General features: G+C 55.7%; 1 protein-coding gene across 1 annotated transcript in view; it reads left to right on the top strand.

Moving 5' to 3' along the window:
* The first annotated feature begins 5,482 nt into the window (after positions 1-5,482).
* Positions 5,483-18,097, top strand: part of CHRM4 (cholinergic receptor muscarinic 4) — a 424,975-nt gene continuing 412,360 nt past the window's right edge. Inside the window, exon 1 of the mRNA XM_069221714.1 lies at positions 5,483-6,719. Coding sequence (XP_069077815.1) covers positions 6,635-6,719 — 85 coding nt within the window. The 5' untranslated portion in view covers positions 5,483-6,634. The remainder of the gene's footprint in view (positions 6,720-18,097) is intronic.

Consider the following 18,097-nt stretch of genomic DNA (forward strand, 5'->3'; position numbering starts at 1 on the left):
CCTATTTAGGGGATCATCAGCTTGTTGCATGCCCTTCACTGGCTGCCGATTGAATGTTGGGTTCAATTCAAAGCTTTATGCTACATACATAAATGTCTGTTCAGCACATGTCTGTTATATGTGAGATCCCTGGTGTCCTGTATAAACCCACACGCCTGCTCCGCTCCAGCCACCTGGAACTGGCCGCAGTCCCGGAGTCAAGAGAACCCATCCGGGTGGCCGGGCACTTGGATATAGGGGACCAAAACTCTGGAATACTTTGCCACAGTCATTGGGAACTTGTAAGTCCCTGACTGCTTTTGTGAGCAGCTTAAAACGTGTCTGTTTCCACCCTCCCAGTAATTGCCTGCTGTGGCTTCAGTGACTTTGGTGGATGAGTGAGGATGCTAGCGCTGGGAAATCTTCTTTGGATAGCCATGCGCTTGAAAAATAACGAATAAATATGTAAGGTAGACCAGGGTGTCGAGTTGACCCCTGTAGGATACTGTTAGGATGCATTTGACATTTAAGCAAACTATATTGTTCAAGGTCTGTGCGTATCAGTACATCTGTCACACAGGCTCTCATCTTGTGAAACTGGAAATCTGGACACGTACCGAGTTTAAGGACTGGAACAAAAAAATACATAGATCCATGATAGTGACGGTATTATACACTCCTAGAGTGAGGAATTGCTAGAGATTTCTAAAGATACGGAACTGATTTAATTTAACCATTCCATGTGTCTTATAAGTCCACTTTTATTCTTCTGTCATGTAATAATGATTTTTATTATAATGGATGTATTTGTAACTAGTTTTTACTGTAATAAAAACATTGAAAAAGATCAAGTTATGGAAATGTGAGACAAACACGACCTTTGCACGTTAGCCTCGGTGGTAATGTTGAATTTCCGCGCCCCTTTGTAGGGGTGACAGCTAGTGAGTACTAGACAGAGAAGAGGGACTGGTGATGCCCAGAGGGCACGTGATACCTGCACTGAGCGTCAGTTCCGCTGGAGATTGGAGTGGAATGGGCACAAGTTAAACACCCCCTGGTGGCTGACAGCCTGACACGCGTGGGACACTAGACCACGGACTGAGTGCTCGGAAGAACTTCTTGTCAGATGGAATACAGTGGGACAGATCGAGGTTTAATGAACCTTCACTCTTAAATTTTGTGTTATTGGTTGAGAACATGATTTAAGTGCACTTTCAGGTTTGACACTATGCATCGGGGCCTCCGACGCGAATAGAGGTATAAATTAAAGACATTAATGTTTAGAATTAGGAAAAATTATCTTTCTTTACTCACTCTGTATTTTGTTTGTTTTGTTTGTTGGATGTCAATTTATGACAAGTTTTATGAGTGAGGAGGTTTCCCCAGTGCTTAATTTGTAAATAAAAATGTGCTGGTGCTCAAAGCCCTCCTCTTAAACACTTGGCTGCTGCAATTAAATCTGTGAACACGGACTAAGCATAATCCTGAAGCCATCTCGGGCCTCTTCAATCCATATAAAGCCACTTGATGCCCCTTCAGCTCACTCCTGCAGCTTTCTACTTTCTCCCTTTGTGACGCTTTTTCGTTTTTCTCTTCCTCTGTCTTTGCCATGTGTGCCTTTTGCTTAGCACCGGAAACAACAAGCACAAATTAAGCACTGGGTTTCCCCCTCATGAAGGGAGGAGGCAGTCTTGAAAGGCGTTGGAACAAAGGCCCCGACAAGCAGAAATCCTTGATTCAAGGAGTGAAGAAATACATTAAATATTACTGCAATGAAATTCCCCTGGAGACAAACTTGAGAGATTGTTCTATCTGAAGAAACTAAGGTGCCCCTGGGGAGACGCGGGGGTGCACAGGGCAGCTCATTTGAGTCCTCGAAGGAGAAGCCACTTCTCAGCCACGGTTGTTTTACCCTCTAAAGTTTTGGGGATCTGATTTATTTAAACCTGTGGTCTTCAAACTTTTATTTTCAAGCCCCGCCCCCAAAAATAATATCATAATATTTTTTACATACAATTTGCCGAAAATAGCATCTCCGCGCCACTTCAGAAACGCAGAGGTGCGCCGTATTTAGAGGAATACAACTCACCCCTGCGTTTCCCCTGCGCCGGCGCTGAATTATTCAGCTCCTGCACCAACGCAGGCATCTGTGCACCATAGTGCAAGCGTGTCTGCGTTGAGGGGATAGATTGTTTATGTGCAGGAAGGGGTCACTTCCTGCATGTAGACAATCAGTCATGGCGTTTTGCTTCTTCTATGCGTGCTACAGAATGCAGCACACAGAAAAAAGCAAAAACGAGGAGGAATAAAAGTATTCCTCTTCATTGCGCCACGCAACCCCTGCCGTGGCGTTAGTTTTTCTCGCTGCCTCAGGTTTACGACACCTCGTAAACCTGAGGCAGGCTGAAAAGAATGGGTGCTGCGGTGCAGCTCCCACAGCAACACCCACTGCACGCTCCTCTGACGCAGAACACTGTGTGGGAGGGGCCATATTTACAAGGAGGCGTAACGCCACAAAAAGTGGGTTGGTGCTGCTTGTAACTATGGCGCAGCGGTTAGTTTGTGGATGTGCCCCCCACTGTATCCAGGTGTGGTTTTCAATGTTTCTTGAATTCAGTCTATCGCAATTAAGTCACGAGGAAGACCGGAGCATTTTGAAAAAAACAATGCTCTGTTTTTTTTTGTATTATTGTGAATATTTTGTGAGTGAGAAGACAGTGCGCCTGTGGGACATTCGTGCCGGGGGTGTAATATGTGCAACTTATTGTAATAAAGTAGTGTGTTGATTTTTACTTTCCATTATTTCACGTCCATATTTTTTTAACATTTCAGACACTGTTGTGAGGCTTAGACTCTCTTTTAACTGCGCGTTTTGTCAAGTATTTTGGCGAACATCTCTTGTGGTCCCAGTATTTTGTAGACTCTGAGAAGGTGTCGGTCCTCCCTGGTTCCCTTGTGCGCCTGCCTCTGAGCCCCCACTCTAGCGGCTTGAAGCCCGCTGCTTTAGCCAGCCCGACGCTAACATGTTTTATGCATTGTTTATTTGTAACGTGTTCAATGTTACTTGACATGTTATCTGTACTTTGCCATACGTGTTATCTGATTGCAGTTTGCAATGTCTGAGATTAATAGGAGTTTCAGTGAAGACAGTGCCTGGACAACCCTTGTTTGGCTGGATGTAGCGCTGCTATGCTGTGGTGTACCTCGCGGCGCCTCATCATCTCTTGTCCATCCTGGGCCGGGGTGTTCCCCCTCTGGCAGCGCTGGTCTGGTCTGCTCTGCCCTACCTGCCCCACACATGGGGCACATGGGGGGGCGGCGGCTGAGAGGGGGCTCGGGGTCCTGGATAGTCATAGCTGCTCAGGGGGGTGACAGGGAAGGTGGGTGTCCTGGTATGATGTAGCTGCACATTGGGGTGCCAGGGAACGTTGGGGTCCTACGAAGACGTAGGTTCACATGGGGGTGCCAGGGAAGGTGGGGGTCCTGGTTGTCCCAGCGACACATGGATGTGCCAGGGAAGGTTGGGGGGGGGGGGGGTCTTAGTATGAGGTAGGTGTTCATAGGGAGCCAGGGGTCCTGGTACCAGGGATGAACGGTGACCCGGGTGGGGCCAGCGTTGGCACAGGGCGCGCAGGTTTGTGCCACCCGGGTGACTGTACTGTTTCCGTCCTGCTGGTCCTCGGTGGCGCGCAGCGCGCACACATCATTCTGTGTCTGCACTTCTGGGACCGGCAGTTTTTATAGCTCTTCGAGGCCCTGGTTTGACGCAAGGGTGAGGGTGGCACCGGAGGGAGGCGGGGGTGCCCGCATGGAGCAGAGTTTATTCACAGACAAAGATTGCATTGGGCACAGGAGGTGAGGGCTGATCAGAGGCGGGTACAAGACTTGGGGGGCTAGCATAGGGGGGGGGGGGGAGAGTAAAGAGTTAAAGAAAGGGGTGAAAGTAAAGTGGGGGTAAAGGTCTGAGAAGGGGGGAGTAGAGAAGGGAAATGATCCGAGCCGGTTTAGAGAGCAGGGTGGGGGAAGAGGAGGGGTGGGGGGTTGGACGGAGAGGAAGGAGACGGGGGGAGGAATAGGGAGTGGGGAGGGAAATACAACGATAGGAAGGAGTGTGAGGGAGAGAGAAACTAGAGGGGAGAGAGAAGGACTGAAGCCCAGAAGTCTGTGAGAAGGAAGAATGCGGCAGGGGCGGGGGGCAGTGCGGGTGGGTGGGGGGGGGGCAACAAGAGAGGCATGCCGGGGGGGGGGGCAAGGTGTGAACGGAGGGAGCTGAGAACATGAAGAGGTGGCGGGGAGTCAAGAAGTGAAGGAGAGAGAGCAAGGAGACTGATGAATGATACAAAAGAAGGAGGGCGCACCTGCCCCCCTGAGCGTCCTGGTGAGATGTGCACAGTAGGGCAGACACAGAGGCGGTAAGGTTGGGTCAGTGAGGTGTAAGACCCTCCCCCGAACCCCCGCAGGTGAGAGACCCTGCGGTGGGAGCAGATGGCACCTCCCTGCCCCGCAGACCCTCTCCGCAGAGACACCCGCTGAAGGGCAGGGCAGTGCCCTCTGACGGCCCCAGTGAGAGACCCTCAGGTGTGGAGGGGGGCGAGTAGGGCATTTGCCTGGGGTATAAACCACCCACCCTCTGGTGGGGTGGAGGGCAGGCACTGTGCCCTCTGACCTCCCCAGTGAGAGACCCTCAGGTGGGGCAGGTGAAGGCGGGAACCGCAGTCAGGTGGGGGCTCAGGAGTAGTGTGACCTTAGATGAACCCTTGCCCCCCCCCCATGTGAGAGATCCCCAGGTGGGGCAGGTGAAGGTGTGCACCGCAGTGAGGTGGGGGCTCAGGAGTAGTGTGACCTTAGATGAAACCTTGCCCCCCCCCCCATGTGAGAGATCCCCAGGTGGGGCAGGTGAAGGTGTGAACCGCAGTCAGGTGGGGGCTCAGGAGTAGTGTGACCTTAGATGAAACCTTGCCCCCCCCCCCCCCCATGTGAGAGATCCCCAGGTGGGGCAGGTGAAGGTGTGCACCGCAGTGAGGTGGGGGCTCCGGGCAGTGTGACCTAAGACCAGCCCTAGCCCCCCCCCCCCCTCCCCCATGTGAGAGATCCCCAGGTGGGGCAGGTGAAGGTGTGAACCGCAGTCAGGTGGGGGCTCAGGAGTAGTGTGACCTTAGATGAAACCTTGCCCCCCCCCCCCCCCCCCCATGTGAGAGATCCCCAGGTGGGGCAGGTGAAGGTGTGCACCGCAGTGAGGTGGGGGCTCCGGGCAGTGTGACCTAAGACCAGCCCTAGCCCCCCCCCCCCCCCCATGTGAGAGACCCCTAGGTGGGGCAGGAGAAGGTGTGAATCGCAGTCAGGTGGGGGCTCCGGGGCAGTGTGACCTAAGACAAACCCTTGCCCCCGCCCCCATGTGAGATGTGGGAGACCCCCAGGTGGGGCAGGTGAAGGTGTGGACCGCTGTGAGGTGGGGGGCTCAGGACCAGTCTGAGCTTTGAGCCCCCCCAGGTGAAAGCTGAGGTTGGGGGCGGGTCCAGGTAGGCTGCTGGCTGAGAAGCCACCTGATTGGCTGGCGGCACATTACATCATGGCCCTGGCTCCAGGAGGGGGGGAGTCCCTGGCTCTAGTCTGCTCCTCACTGGGATGTGAGACACATCTGTGAGCAGTGAGGGATGCAGGAGGCGCGAGACTGAGGGCTCCTCGGGCACCTGAGGGTGAGGAGCTGCGGAGACCTGTGGTGTGAGGGCCCTGGAGTGAGGGGCCGCAGAGGAGCACTGGAGGGAGGGCATAGAGGAGCCCAGAACTGAGGGACACAGAGCCCAGAACTGAGGGACACAGAGGAGCCCAGGACTGAGGGACACAGAACCCAGGACTGAGGGACACAGAGGAGCCCAGAACTGAGGGACACAGAGGAGCCCAGAACTGAGGGACACAGAGGAGTACAAGACTGAGGGTCACAGAGGAGCCCATGACTGAGGGACACAGAGGAGTACAAGACTGAGGGTCACAGAGGAGCCCATGACTGAGGGACACAGAGTACAGGACTGAGGGACACAGAGGAGCCCAGATCTGAGGGACAAAGAGGAGTACAGGACTGAGGGACACAGAAGAGCCCAGGACTGAGGGACACAGAGTACAGGACTGAGGGACGCAGAGGAGCCCAGAACTGAGGGACACAGAGGAGCCCAGGACTGAGGGACACAGAGGAGCCCAGAACTCAGGGACACAGAGGAGCCCAGAACTGAGGGAGACACAGAGGAGCCCAGGACTGAGGGACACAGAGGAGCCCAGAACTCAGGGACACAGAGGACCCCGTCTTGGACTGGGGCCACAGCGGAGTTCTGGAGTGAGTGCTGTGGCACGGAGGGACCTGCCCTGGACGGAGGGACACAGAGGTGCCCCAGCGAGCCCCGCCTAAAGGGCAGCGCGTTGCCCCACAGATCCCAACTCTTATAACCGAGGAGACGCAGATTTAGAGACATTTGCCCTTCGACCTACTTTGGAGTGAGTGATAGATCTCAAAACCACGGACAGTTGGCATGGATCCTCAGGTGCCAGCGCCGTTCCTGGAGTGAGGGGGAGAAGGATGTGGAGAGGAGACCTGCCGGAGCCCCGGACTCTGCGCTCTCGGCCCTGGGGTGCCCATTCTCCCGTCTGACTTGTGCCACCCCCGATGCCCACCGCACCCAGCTGGATGTACACCATGGGCTTTGGCAATGGCAGCGGCGAGGGCAGCCTGGCATCCTGGCAGCTCCCAGGTGAGGAAAGGCACCTGTATGGACCGGTGGGTCGGGTGGCAGAAGCTGCCCCTGGGGGGGGGGGGGGGGAGAGGTGGGGGGGGGGCTGTGCTGCTTGTGCTGCCCTCGTATGTTCGAGGTTGCCGGAACCCCCATGTGCACGTGTTGGGTTCTGCCTTTCTGTGCAGCTGCCCTCAGAGGTGGGGGTTGTGGTATGGGGGTGCAAGTAGCTCATGTGCAGCTGCCTTCAGGGGTAGGGGCTGTGGTATGGGGTGGGGGTAAGTACGTCCTGTGCAGCTGAATTCAGAGATGGGGGGCTGTGGCATGTGCGAATAGGGCGCCCCTCTGCCCCATTCGGTGTTTGTTTCTGACCTCTCTGCGCAGCTGCCTTCAGAGGTGGGGGGCATGGTATGGGGGAGGTATCTGCTGGGCAGCATTCAGAGATGGGGGGCTGTGGTACCGGGGGGCGGGGGCGTCGCACTACTGTGTTGTATCCACAGCCCTCATGCACGCTCCAGCTAGCCTGTGCAGCTGCTGTCCGATGTGGGGGCTGTAGAGTAGGGGGGGGGGGGGCTTTGCCCTTTCAGTGTTTGCTTCCGCGCCCCTTATGTTCCTGCCGCTGGTGCAGTGAGTCTGCCGGACTCCAGAGAAGGGGTATTCCTACCAGGGTGCCAGGGGGGCACACAGAGGCATGTGCGGGCAGATACGGGGCATGGGCGGGCACACAGGTGTGCATGGGCGGGCAGTCAGGGGGCAGGCTGGGTTAGACAAGGGGCATGTACGTGTAGACGGGGGCATGTGCGGGCAGACAGGGGCATGTGCGGGCAGACAAGGAGCAGGCTGGGGTAGACAGGGGGCATGTGCGGGCACACAGGGGGCCATGTGCGGGCAGACAAGGAGCAGGCTGGTGCAGACAGGGGGCATATGCAGCAGATAGGGGGCATGTGCAGGTAGACAGGGGGCATGGGTGGGCAGACAGTGGGGCATGTGCGGGCAGACAATGAGCAGGCTGGGGCAGACAGGGGGCATGTGCGTGTAGACAGGGGGCATGTGCGGGCAGACAGCGAGGCATATGCGGTTCTGGCACCCCCTCCCCCCCCCCCCCCCCCATTGCCAGCCACGCCCACGTTGATATTCTGAGCCCAGTAGGATGCTGCACAGCACGTGCAGGGTGTCTGTGCACACTGTGCACGCGGAGTACGTGCACAGAGGCGCGGGGTTATGCACATTCACTGTGAAGCGTGAGCCTCCAGTGGGGCGCATGTACACAATGCGGAGTGTGTTTACAACTCCTGCTTGTGTTGCTGGACCCAGTGTGTGTATGCACACAACAGCTGTAGTGAGTGCACGTGTAGTGTGGCTGTACGTGTGCTCTTGAGTATCGTTGGTGTGTCTTCGTACTGTGCACTCGGTGTGTGCATGTGCACGCGGGATTGTGCACATTCACTGTGGAGTGTGAGCCTCCAGCGGTGAGTGTGCAGAACGCAGTGTCTTCACATCTCCCGGGTGTGTCTGTACTCAGCGATGTGTGTATGCACACAACAGTAGTACTCAGTGCACATGTAGTGAGTATCGCTGGTGTGTCTGTGCACCGTCACGGTGAGTTTGCGGTTGTGTAACAGCTACGGGCCATGTAACGTGCTGGTGTTTGGGGGCAGCCCGAGCGCTGCTGGTGACCCGTGCGCCCTAACCCCCCTCCCAGTCCCCCCACCCCCCACAGTGACTCAGGCGACCCTCAGACTCCTTCCAGTGTTTCAGTGTTTGCCTGTCCTATGTAGCTGATCTCACTGTTGTGAGTTGTGGGCACGAGCAGGGTAGTGTGTGTGCCTGAGTATGTGCGTGCACGAGCAGGGTAGTGTGTGCTGAGTATGTGCGTGCACGAGTAGGGTAGTGTGTGCCTGAGTATGTGCGTGCACGAGCACGGTAGTGTGTGTGCCTGAGTATGTGCGTGCACGAGCACGGTAGTGTGTGTGCCTGAATATGTGCGTGCACGAGCAGGGTAGGGTGAATTCCTGAGTATGGCCGTGCACGAGCAGAGTAGAGTGTGTGCCTGAGTATGTGCGTACATGAGCAGGATAGTGTGTGTCTCTGAGTTTGCGTGTGCACGAGCAGGGTAGTATATGTAACTGAGTGTGCACGAGCAAGGTAGTGTGCGTGCTTGAGTATGTGTATGCACGAACAGGGTAGTGTGTGTGCCGCAGTGTGTGTGTCTGAGTATGTGCGTGCATGAGCAGGGTAGTGCACGTGGCTGAGTAGTGTGAGTGCTCGAGCAGGGTAGTGTGTGCCTGAGTATGTGTGTGCACGAGCGGGGTAGTGTGTGCCTGAGTATGTGTGTGCACGAGCAGGGTAGTATATATAACTGAGTATGTGTGTGCACGAGCAAGGAGGTGTGCGTGCCTGAGTGTTTGTGTGTGTGTGCATGAGCAGAGTACGGTGTGTGCCTGAGTAGGTGTGTGCACAGGCAGTCTGTTTAGTACTGTGCACTTTTTCCTCTTGTGTACATTGCTGAGATGTGTCTGCGCAGCTGAGTGTGCACGTCTGCAGCCAGTGTCGGGTGGGTACACACCCACCGTGGTGAGTCCATGCAGATCGCTGGTGTGTGTGCACACTCATTTCGAGATGTGTCTCTCCAGCAGTCGGGCAGACGAATACAGCTGTCAGTGTGTGTACAGCTGATGCAGTGAGTGTGTGTACAGCCGGTGTGGTGCGTGCACGCAGCCTGGGCACTGGAAGCGTACAGCTAACACTGTTGTATGTGCGAGCACGGCGGGTCAGACGTACAGCTGATGCAGTGTGTGTGCGCGCGTGCACAGCCGGTGTGGAGAGTGTACTCCAGGTGTGGTGCGTGCACGCAGCCTGTGCAGTGTAAGTGTGCAGCTAACACTGAGGCACGTTTGTGCACGGCCGGTCAGACGTGTACAGCTGCGAGTGTGCGTACAGCTGATGCAGTGTGTGTGTGCGCGTGCACAGCCGGTGTGGAGAGTGTACTCCAGGTGTGGTGCGTGCACGCAGCCTGTGCAGTGTAAGTGTGCAGCTAACACTGAGGCACGTTTGTGCACGGCCGGTCAGACGTGTACAGCTGCGAGTGTGCGTACAGCTGATGCAGTGTGTGTGTGCGCGTGCACAGCCGGTGTGGAGAGTGTACTCCAGGTGTGGTGCGTGCACGCAGCCTGTGCAGTGTAAGGGTGCAGCTAACACTGAGGCACGTTTGTGCACGGCCGGTCAGACGTGTACAGCTGTCAGTGTGTGTACAGCCGGTGTGGAGAGTGCCCCTGTGGTGTGGTGCGTGCACGCAGCCTGTGCAGTGTAAGTGTGCAGCTAACACTGAGGCACGTTTGTGCACGGCCGGTCAGGCGTGTACAGCTGTCAGTGTGTGTACAGCCGGTGTGGAGAGTGCCCCTGTGGTGTGGTGCGTGCACGCAGCCTGTGCAGTGTAAGTGTGCAGCTAACACTGAGGCACGTTTGTGCACGGCCGGTCAGACGTGTACAGCTGCGAGTGTGCGTACAGCTGATGCAGTGTGTGTGTGCGCGTGCACAGCCGGTGTGGAGAGTGTACTCCAGGTGTGGTGCGTGCACGCAGCCTGTGCAGTGTAAGGGTGCAGCTAACACTGAGGCACGTTTGTGCACGGCCGGTCAGACGTGTACAGCTGCGAGTGTGCGTACAGCTGATGCAGTGTGTGTGTGCGCGTGCACAGCCGGTGTGGAGAGTGTACTCCAGGTGTGGTGCGTGCACGCAGCCTGTGCAGTGTAAGTGTGCAGCTAACACTGAGGCACGTTTGTGCACGGCCGGTCAGACGTGTACAGCTGCGAGTGTGCGTACAGCTGATGCAGTGTGTGTGTGCGCGTGCACAGCCGGTGTGGAGAGTGTACTCCAGGTGTGGTGCGTGCACGCAGCCTGTGCAGTGTAAGGGTGCAGCTAACACTGAGGCACGTTTGTGCACGGCCGGTCAGACGTGTACAGCTGCGAGTGTGCGTACAGCTGATGCAGTGTGTGTGTGCGCGTGCACAGCCGGTGTGGAGAGTGTACTCCAGGTGTGGTGCGTGCACGCAGCCTGTGCAGTGTAAGTGTGCAGCTAACACTGAGGCACGTTTGTGCACGGCCGGTCAGACGTGTACAGCTGCGAGTGTGCGTACAGCTGATGCAGTGTGTGTGTGCGCGTGCACAGCCGGTGTGGAGAGTGTACTCCAGGTGTGGTGCGTGCACGCAGCCTGTGCAGTGTAAGGGTGCAGCTAACACTGAGGCACGTTTGTGCACGGCCGGTCGGACGTGTACAGCTGTCAGTGTGTGTACAGCCGGTGTGGAGAGTGCCCCTGTGGTGTGGTGCGTGCACGCAGCCTGTGCAGTGTAAGTGTGCAGCTAACACTGAGGCACGTTTGTGCACGGCCGGTCGGACGTGTACAGCTGTCAGTGTGTGTACAGCCGGTGTGGAGAGTGCCCCTGTGGTGTGGTGCGTGCACGCAGCCTGTGCAGTGTAAGTGTGCAGCTAACACTGAGGCACGTTTGTGCACGGCCGGTCAGACGTGTACAGCTGCGAGTGTGCGTACAGCTGATGCAGTGTGTGTGTGCGCGTGCACAGCCGGTGTGGAGAGTGTACTCCAGGTGTGGTGCGTGCACGCAGCCTGTGCAGTGTAAGGGTGCAGCTAACACTGAGGCACGTTTGTGCACGGCCGGTCGGACGTGTACAGCTGTCAGTGTGTGTACAGCCGGTGTGGAGAGTGCCCCTGTGGTGTGGTGCGTGCACGCAGCCTGTGCAGTGTAAGTGTGCAGCTAACACTGAGGCACGTTTGTGCACGGCCGGTCGGACGTGTACAGCTGTCAGTGTGTGTACAGCCGGTGTGGAGAGTGCCCCTGTGGTGTGGTGCGTGCACGCAGCCTGTGCAGTGTAAGTGTGCAGCTAACACTGAGGCACGTTTGTGCACGGCCGGTCAGACGTGTACAGCTGCGAGTGTGCGTACAGCTGATGCAGTGTGTGTGTGCGCGTGCACAGCCGGTGTGGAGAGTGTACTCCAGGTGTGGTGCGTGCACGCAGCCTGTGCAGTGTAAGGGTGCAGCTAACACTGAGGCACGTTTGTGCACGGCCGGTCAGACGTGTACAGCTGCGAGTGTGCGTACAGCTGATGCAGTGTGTGTGTGCGCGTGCACAGCCGGTGTGGAGAGTGTACTCCAGGTGTGGTGCGTGCACGCAGCCTGTGCAGTGTAAGTGTGCAGCTAACACTGAGGCACGTTTGTGCACGGCCGGTCAGACGTGTACAGCTGCGAGTGTGCGTACAGCTGATGCAGTGTGTGTGTGCGCGTGCACAGCCGGTGTGGAGAGTGTACTCCAGGTGTGGTGCGTGCACGCAGCCTGTGCAGTGTAAGGGTGCAGCTAACACTGAGGCACGTTTGTGCACGGCCGGTCAGACGTGTACAGCTGCGAGTGTGCGTACAGCTGATGCAGTGTGTGTGTGCGCGTGCACAGCCGGTGTGGAGAGTGTACTCCAGGTGTGGTGCGTGCACGCAGCCTGTGCAGTGTAAGTGTGCAGCTAACACTGAGGCACGTTTGTGCACGGCCGGTCAGACGTGTACAGCTGCGAGTGTGCGTACAGCTGATGCAGTGTGTGTGTGCGCGTGCACAGCCGGTGTGGAGAGTGTACTCCAGGTGTGGTGCGTGCACGCAGCCTGTGCAGTGTAAGGGTGCAGCTAACACTGAGGCACGTTTGTGCACGGCCGGTCGGACGTGTACAGCTGTCAGTGTGTGTACAGCCGGTGTGGAGAGTGCCCCTGTGGTGTGGTGCGTGCACGCAGCCTGTGCAGTGTAAGTGTGCAGCTAACACTGAGGCACGTTTGTGCACGGCCGGTCGGACGTGTACAGCTGTCAGTGTGTGTACAGCCGGTGTGGAGAGTGCCCCTGTGGTGTGGTGCGTGCACGCAGCCTGTGCAGTGTAAGTGTGCAGCTAACACTGAGGCACGTTTGTGCACGGCCGGTCAGACGTGTACAGCTGCGAGTGTGCGTACAGCTGATGCAGTGTGTGTGTGCGCGTGCACAGCCGGTGTGGAGAGTGTACTCCAGGTGTGGTGCGTGCACGCAGCCTGTGCAGTGTAAGGGTGCAGCTAACACTGAGGCACGTTTGTGCACGGCCGGTCGGACGTGTACAGCTGTCAGTGTGTGTACAGCCGGTGTGGAGAGTGCCCCTGTGGTGTGGTGCGTGCACGCAGCCTGTGCAGTGTAAGTGTGCAGCTAACACTGAGGCACGTTTGTGCACGGCCGGTCGGACGTGTACAGCTGTCAGTGTGTGTACAGCCGGTGTGGAGAGTGCCCCTGTGGTGTGGTGCGTGCACGCAGCATTTGCACTGGAAGTATACAGCTGATATTGTGACATCAACCCCCCCGCTCCTCCCCCCATATACCCTCCTGTCTGACGAGGGGCGGCTGGAGGCTGGAGGGAGTGGGGGACAGGGCAGGTGGGTGTGTCTCTTCATGGGGGGGACTGGTGGGGCTGGGGGCGTGGAGACAGGCGGGAGAAGAGGTTGGGGTGGGGAGAGGACATCCGATGAAGAAGAGACAGCAGGGGAGGGAAGGGACGTAGGAGAGAGAACAGGTGCAGGAGAGGATGAAAAGAGACGGCAGGGACCAGAGGAGACAGCAGGAGACAAAGGAAGCGACGGGGGGGGGGGGGGGGTGACAGAGGAGGCACTTAGAGGGGAGAACAAAGCGAGAACAGAGGAGAGGCAACAGGAGATATCACAGAAGGGGAGAGAGAGCAGAGACCGACAACACAGATAAAGAGACGGCAGGGAATGAGAGGAGACATCATGAGACATAGGGAGCGATCCCGGGGGAGGGACAGAGAAGACACGTAGAGGAGAGAACAGAGGAGAGACAAGAGGAGATATCGCAGGAGGGAGAAAGGAGAGATCAGAGAGACAGACAGCACAGATAAAGAGACGGCAGGGACTGAGAGGAGAAAGCAGGAGACACAAAGAGCGAGTCCAGGGGAGGGACTGAGGAGACACTTAGAGAGGAGAGCAGAGCGAGAACAGAGGAGAGGCAACAAGAAATATCACAGGAGGAATGAGAGAGCAGAGACAGACAGCACAGATAAAGAGACGGCAGGGAATGAGAGGAAACAGCAGGAGACAATAAGAGCGAGCCCAGGGGAGGGACTGAGGAGATACTTGGAGGGACAACAGAGGAGAGACAAGAGAAAAGATCACAGGTGGAGGGGGGAAGGAGAGATCAGAGAGAGAGACAGCACAGATAAAGAGATAGCACAGGTGAAGAGATGGCAGGGACTGAGAGGAGACAGCAGGAGACAACAAAGCGAGCCAGGGCACAGAGGAGACATACAGAGGGGAGAACAGAGAAGAGGAAGTAGGAGATATAACAGAAGGAGGGAGAGAGAGCACAGATAAAGAGACCGCACAAACAAGGAGACGGCAGGGAAAGAAAGGAGACAGCAGGTGACAAAAAGAGCCAGCCCCAGGGTATGGAGGAGACACTCAGAGGCGAGAACAGGGAGAGGCAACAGAGGAGATCACAGAAGGAGGGATCAGAGAGAGACATCACAGATAAAGAGGCCACAGGGAGGAAAAACCAAGATCAGGTGAGAGACAGCGGCAGCGCGGAGGTGAGAGAACAGGAGACCAGATGACAGAGAAGAGAGACAGCCGGGGCAGAGGGGAGAAGAGATGGCAGGGGAGAGAAGTGAGGCACGAGGTCAGGTCAGACCAGAGACAGCGAGACGGGAATAGGCAAACCCGAGAGAGACCGATGGTTAAGTAATGAGTGGTGGAAGGGGGAGAAAGGCAGCAGAGAGACAGAGAGACAAGAGAGCGAGAGTGCTGGCGACGAGGCAGAGGCAGGAACGCAAAGCAAAGGACATTACTGTGAGAAAACAGAGACACAGCAGAGAGTGCAAGGTCTGGGGAGAGCAGGGGAGAGACAGCACCGGAGGAGCAAAGGATGATACCATTGTACGGGTGGAAGAGTGCGGGGAGGGAAGAGACTAGGACTGGTGGGAGAGCAGAGCGATCAGAGCATGGGAGAGAGAGAAAGAGAGGACACAGCAGAGAGATCAGAGCATGGGAGAGAGAGAAAGAGAGGACACAGCAGAGAGATCAGAGGAGAGAAGAGAGGACACAGCAGAGTGATCAGAGCAAAGGAGAGAGAGGGGACACAGCAGAGAGATCAGAGCATAGAAGGGAGAGAGCGAGAGGACACAGCAGAGAGATCAGAGCATAGAAGGGAGAGAGAGAGAGAGAGAGGACACAGCAGGGAGATCAGAGCAAATGAGAGAGAGAGGACACAGCAGAGAGATCAGAGCAAAGGAGAGAGAGGACACAGCAGAGAGATCAGAGCATAGGAGAGAGAGAGAGAGCGAGAGGACACAGCAGGGAGATCAGAGCATAGAAGAGAGAGAGAGCGAGAGGACACAGCAGAGAGATCAGAGCATAGAAGAGAGAGCTAGGACACAGCAGAGAGATCAGAGCATAAAAGAGAGAGAGAGCGAGAGGACACAGCAGGGAGATAAGAGCATAGAAGAGAGAGAGAGAGAGGACACAGCAGAGAGATCAGAGCAGAGAAGAAAGGACACAGCAGAGAGATCAGAGCATAGAAGGGAGAGAGAGAGAGGACACAGCAGGGAGATCAGAGCATAGAAGAGAGAGAGAGAGAGAGGACACAGCAGGGAGATCAGAGGAGAGAAGAGAGGACACAGCAGAGAGATCAGAGCATAGAAGGGAGAGAGAGAGAGAGAGAGAGAGAGAGGACACAGCAGGGAGATCAGAGCATAGAAGAGAGAGAGAGAGGACACAGCAGGGAGATCAGAGCATAGAAGAGAGAGAGAGAGAGAGGACACAGCAGAGAGATCAGAGGAGAGAAGAGAGGACACAACAGAGAGATCAGAGCAAAGAAGAGAGAGAGGACACAGCAGAGAGATCAGAGCATAGAAGGGAGAGAGAGAGAGAGAGGACACAGCAGGGAGATCAGCGCATATAAGGGAGAGGGGGCACAGCAGAGAAATCAGAGCATAGAATGGAGAGACAGAACACAGCAGAGAGATCAAAGCCTAGAAGGAAGAGAGAGAGAGGACACAGCATAGAGATCAGAGCCTAGAAGGGAGAGAGAGGGGACACAGCAGAGAGATCAGAGCCTAGAAGGGAGAGAGAGGGGACACAGCAGAGAGATCAGAGCATAGAAGAGAGAGAGAGAGAGAGAGGACATAGCAGAGAGATCAGAGCATAGAAGAGAGAGAGAGAGAGAGAGAGGACACAGCAGAGAGATCAAAGCCTAGAAGGAAGAGAGAGAGAGAGGATACAGCATAGAGATCAGAGCCTGGAAGGGAGAGAGAGAGAGGACACAGCAGAGAGATGAGAGCATAGAAGGGAGAGGGGGCACAGCAGAGAGATCAGAGCATAGAAGGGAGAGAGAGGGGACACAGCAGAGAGATCAGAGCATAGAAGGGAGAGAGAGAGGACACAGCAGAGAGATCAGAGCATAGAAGAGAGAGAGAGAGAGGACATAGCAGAGAGATCAGAGCCTAGAAGAAAGAGAGAGAGGGGGGGGCACAGCAGGGAGATCAGAGCATAGAAGAGAGAGAGAGAGGACACAGCAGAGAGATCAGAGCCTAGAAGGGAGAGAGAGAGAGGACACAGCAGAGAGATCCAAGGGAGAGAGAGAGAGAGGACACAGCAGGGAGATCAGAGCATCGAATAGTGAGAGAGATCAGAGGACACTGCAGAGAGATCAGAGCATAGGAGAGAGAGAGAGAGAGAGAGAGGCGCACAGCAGGGAGATATGAGCATAGAAGAGAGAGAGAGGACACAGAAGAGGGATCAGAGCAGAGAAGAGAGGACACAGCAGAGAGATCAGAGCATAGAAGAGAGAGAGAGAGAGGACACAGCAGAGAGAGCAGAACATAGAAGAGAGAGAGAGAGAGGACACAGCAGAGAGAGCAGAACATAGAAGAGAGAGAGAGAGGACACAGCAGAGAAACCAGAGCATAGGAGAGAGAGAGAGAAAGAGAGAGAGAGGACACAGCACAGAGATCAGAGCAGAGAAGAGAGGACACAGCAGAGAGATCAGAGCATAGAAGAGAGAGAAAGAGAGAGAGAGAGAGAAGACACAGCAGAGAGATAAGAGCATAGAAGGGAGAGGGGCACAGCAGAGAGATCAGAGTATAGAAGGGAGCGGGAGAGAGGACACAGCAGGGAGATAAGAGCATAGAAGAGAGAGAGAGAGAGAAGACACAGCAGAGAGATTGGAGCATAGAAGGGAGAGGGAGATAGGACACAGCAGAGAGATCAGAGCATAGAAGAGAGAGAGAGAGAGGACACAGCAGAGAGAGCAGAACATAGAAGAGAGAGAGAGAGAGGACACAGCAGAGAGAGCAGAACATAGAAGAGAGAGAGAGGACACAGCAGAGAAACCAGAGCATAGGAGAGAGAGAGAGAGAGAGAGGACACAGCACAGAGATCAGAGCACAGAAGAGAGGACACAGCAGAGAGATCAGAGCATAGAAGAGAGAGAAAGAGAGAGAGAGAGAGACAGAGAGAGAGAGAGAGAGAAGACACAGCAGAGAGATAAGAGCATAGAAGGGAGAGCGGCACAGCAGAGAGATCAGAGTATAGAAGGGAGCGGGAGAGAGGACACAGCAGGGAGATAAGAGCATAGAAGAGAGAGAGAGAGAGAGAGAGAGAGAGAAGACACAGCAGAGAGATTGGAGCATAGAAGGGAGAGGGAGAGAGGACACAGCAGAGAGATCAGAGCCTAGAAGGGAGAGAGAGAGAGAGGGGACACAGCAGAGAGATCAGAGCATCGAATAGTGAGAGAGAGAGAGAGAGAGAGAGAGAGAGCACACGGCAGAGAGATCAGGGCACAGGAGAGGGAGGGCACAGCACAAGAGTAGGCACAGAGGAGACGGAGCAGAGACACAGCAGAGAGATCAGTAGGGGTGGGCGGGATATTCCGCTGAGGGGGAATTGTTTGACATTCGTGGTTGCAGAATGGTTTAGATGGCGAGTGCGAGCAAGATTTGCCCGCCCCCCCCTCCCCCTCCCCCCCCCCTAGCTCGATTTCTGGGCGCTAGAAGGAAATTCTAACATGGGCGGTCGGGGTGGTCATGACTGTTCGCGGTCAGATTCTACTCAAGTGGCACCAACATCTAGTGTAGTAGCTGCGCGTTTGGCACACCGTGCGGTGCCATTTGCTCTGATGTTTATTGTGGTGCTAGCATTGCTAAATCACAGGCCGATTTCCAACCATTGACAGAACTCTGTGGAATCTTGCTGAGTTTTTATGTAACTTTACTGAATTCCGCAGTCAAATTCTGTGCATTCCGCCCACCTCTAGAAATCAGGGCAAAGAGAAGAGACAGAGGACACAGTGGAGAGATCATGGCATAGATGAGAGAGAAAGGAC

Source organism: Pleurodeles waltl, chromosome 3_1 (assembly GCF_031143425.1).
Source record: "Pleurodeles waltl isolate 20211129_DDA chromosome 3_1, aPleWal1.hap1.20221129, whole genome shotgun sequence".
Lineage (NCBI taxonomy): Eukaryota > Metazoa > Chordata > Amphibia > Caudata > Salamandridae > Pleurodeles > Pleurodeles waltl.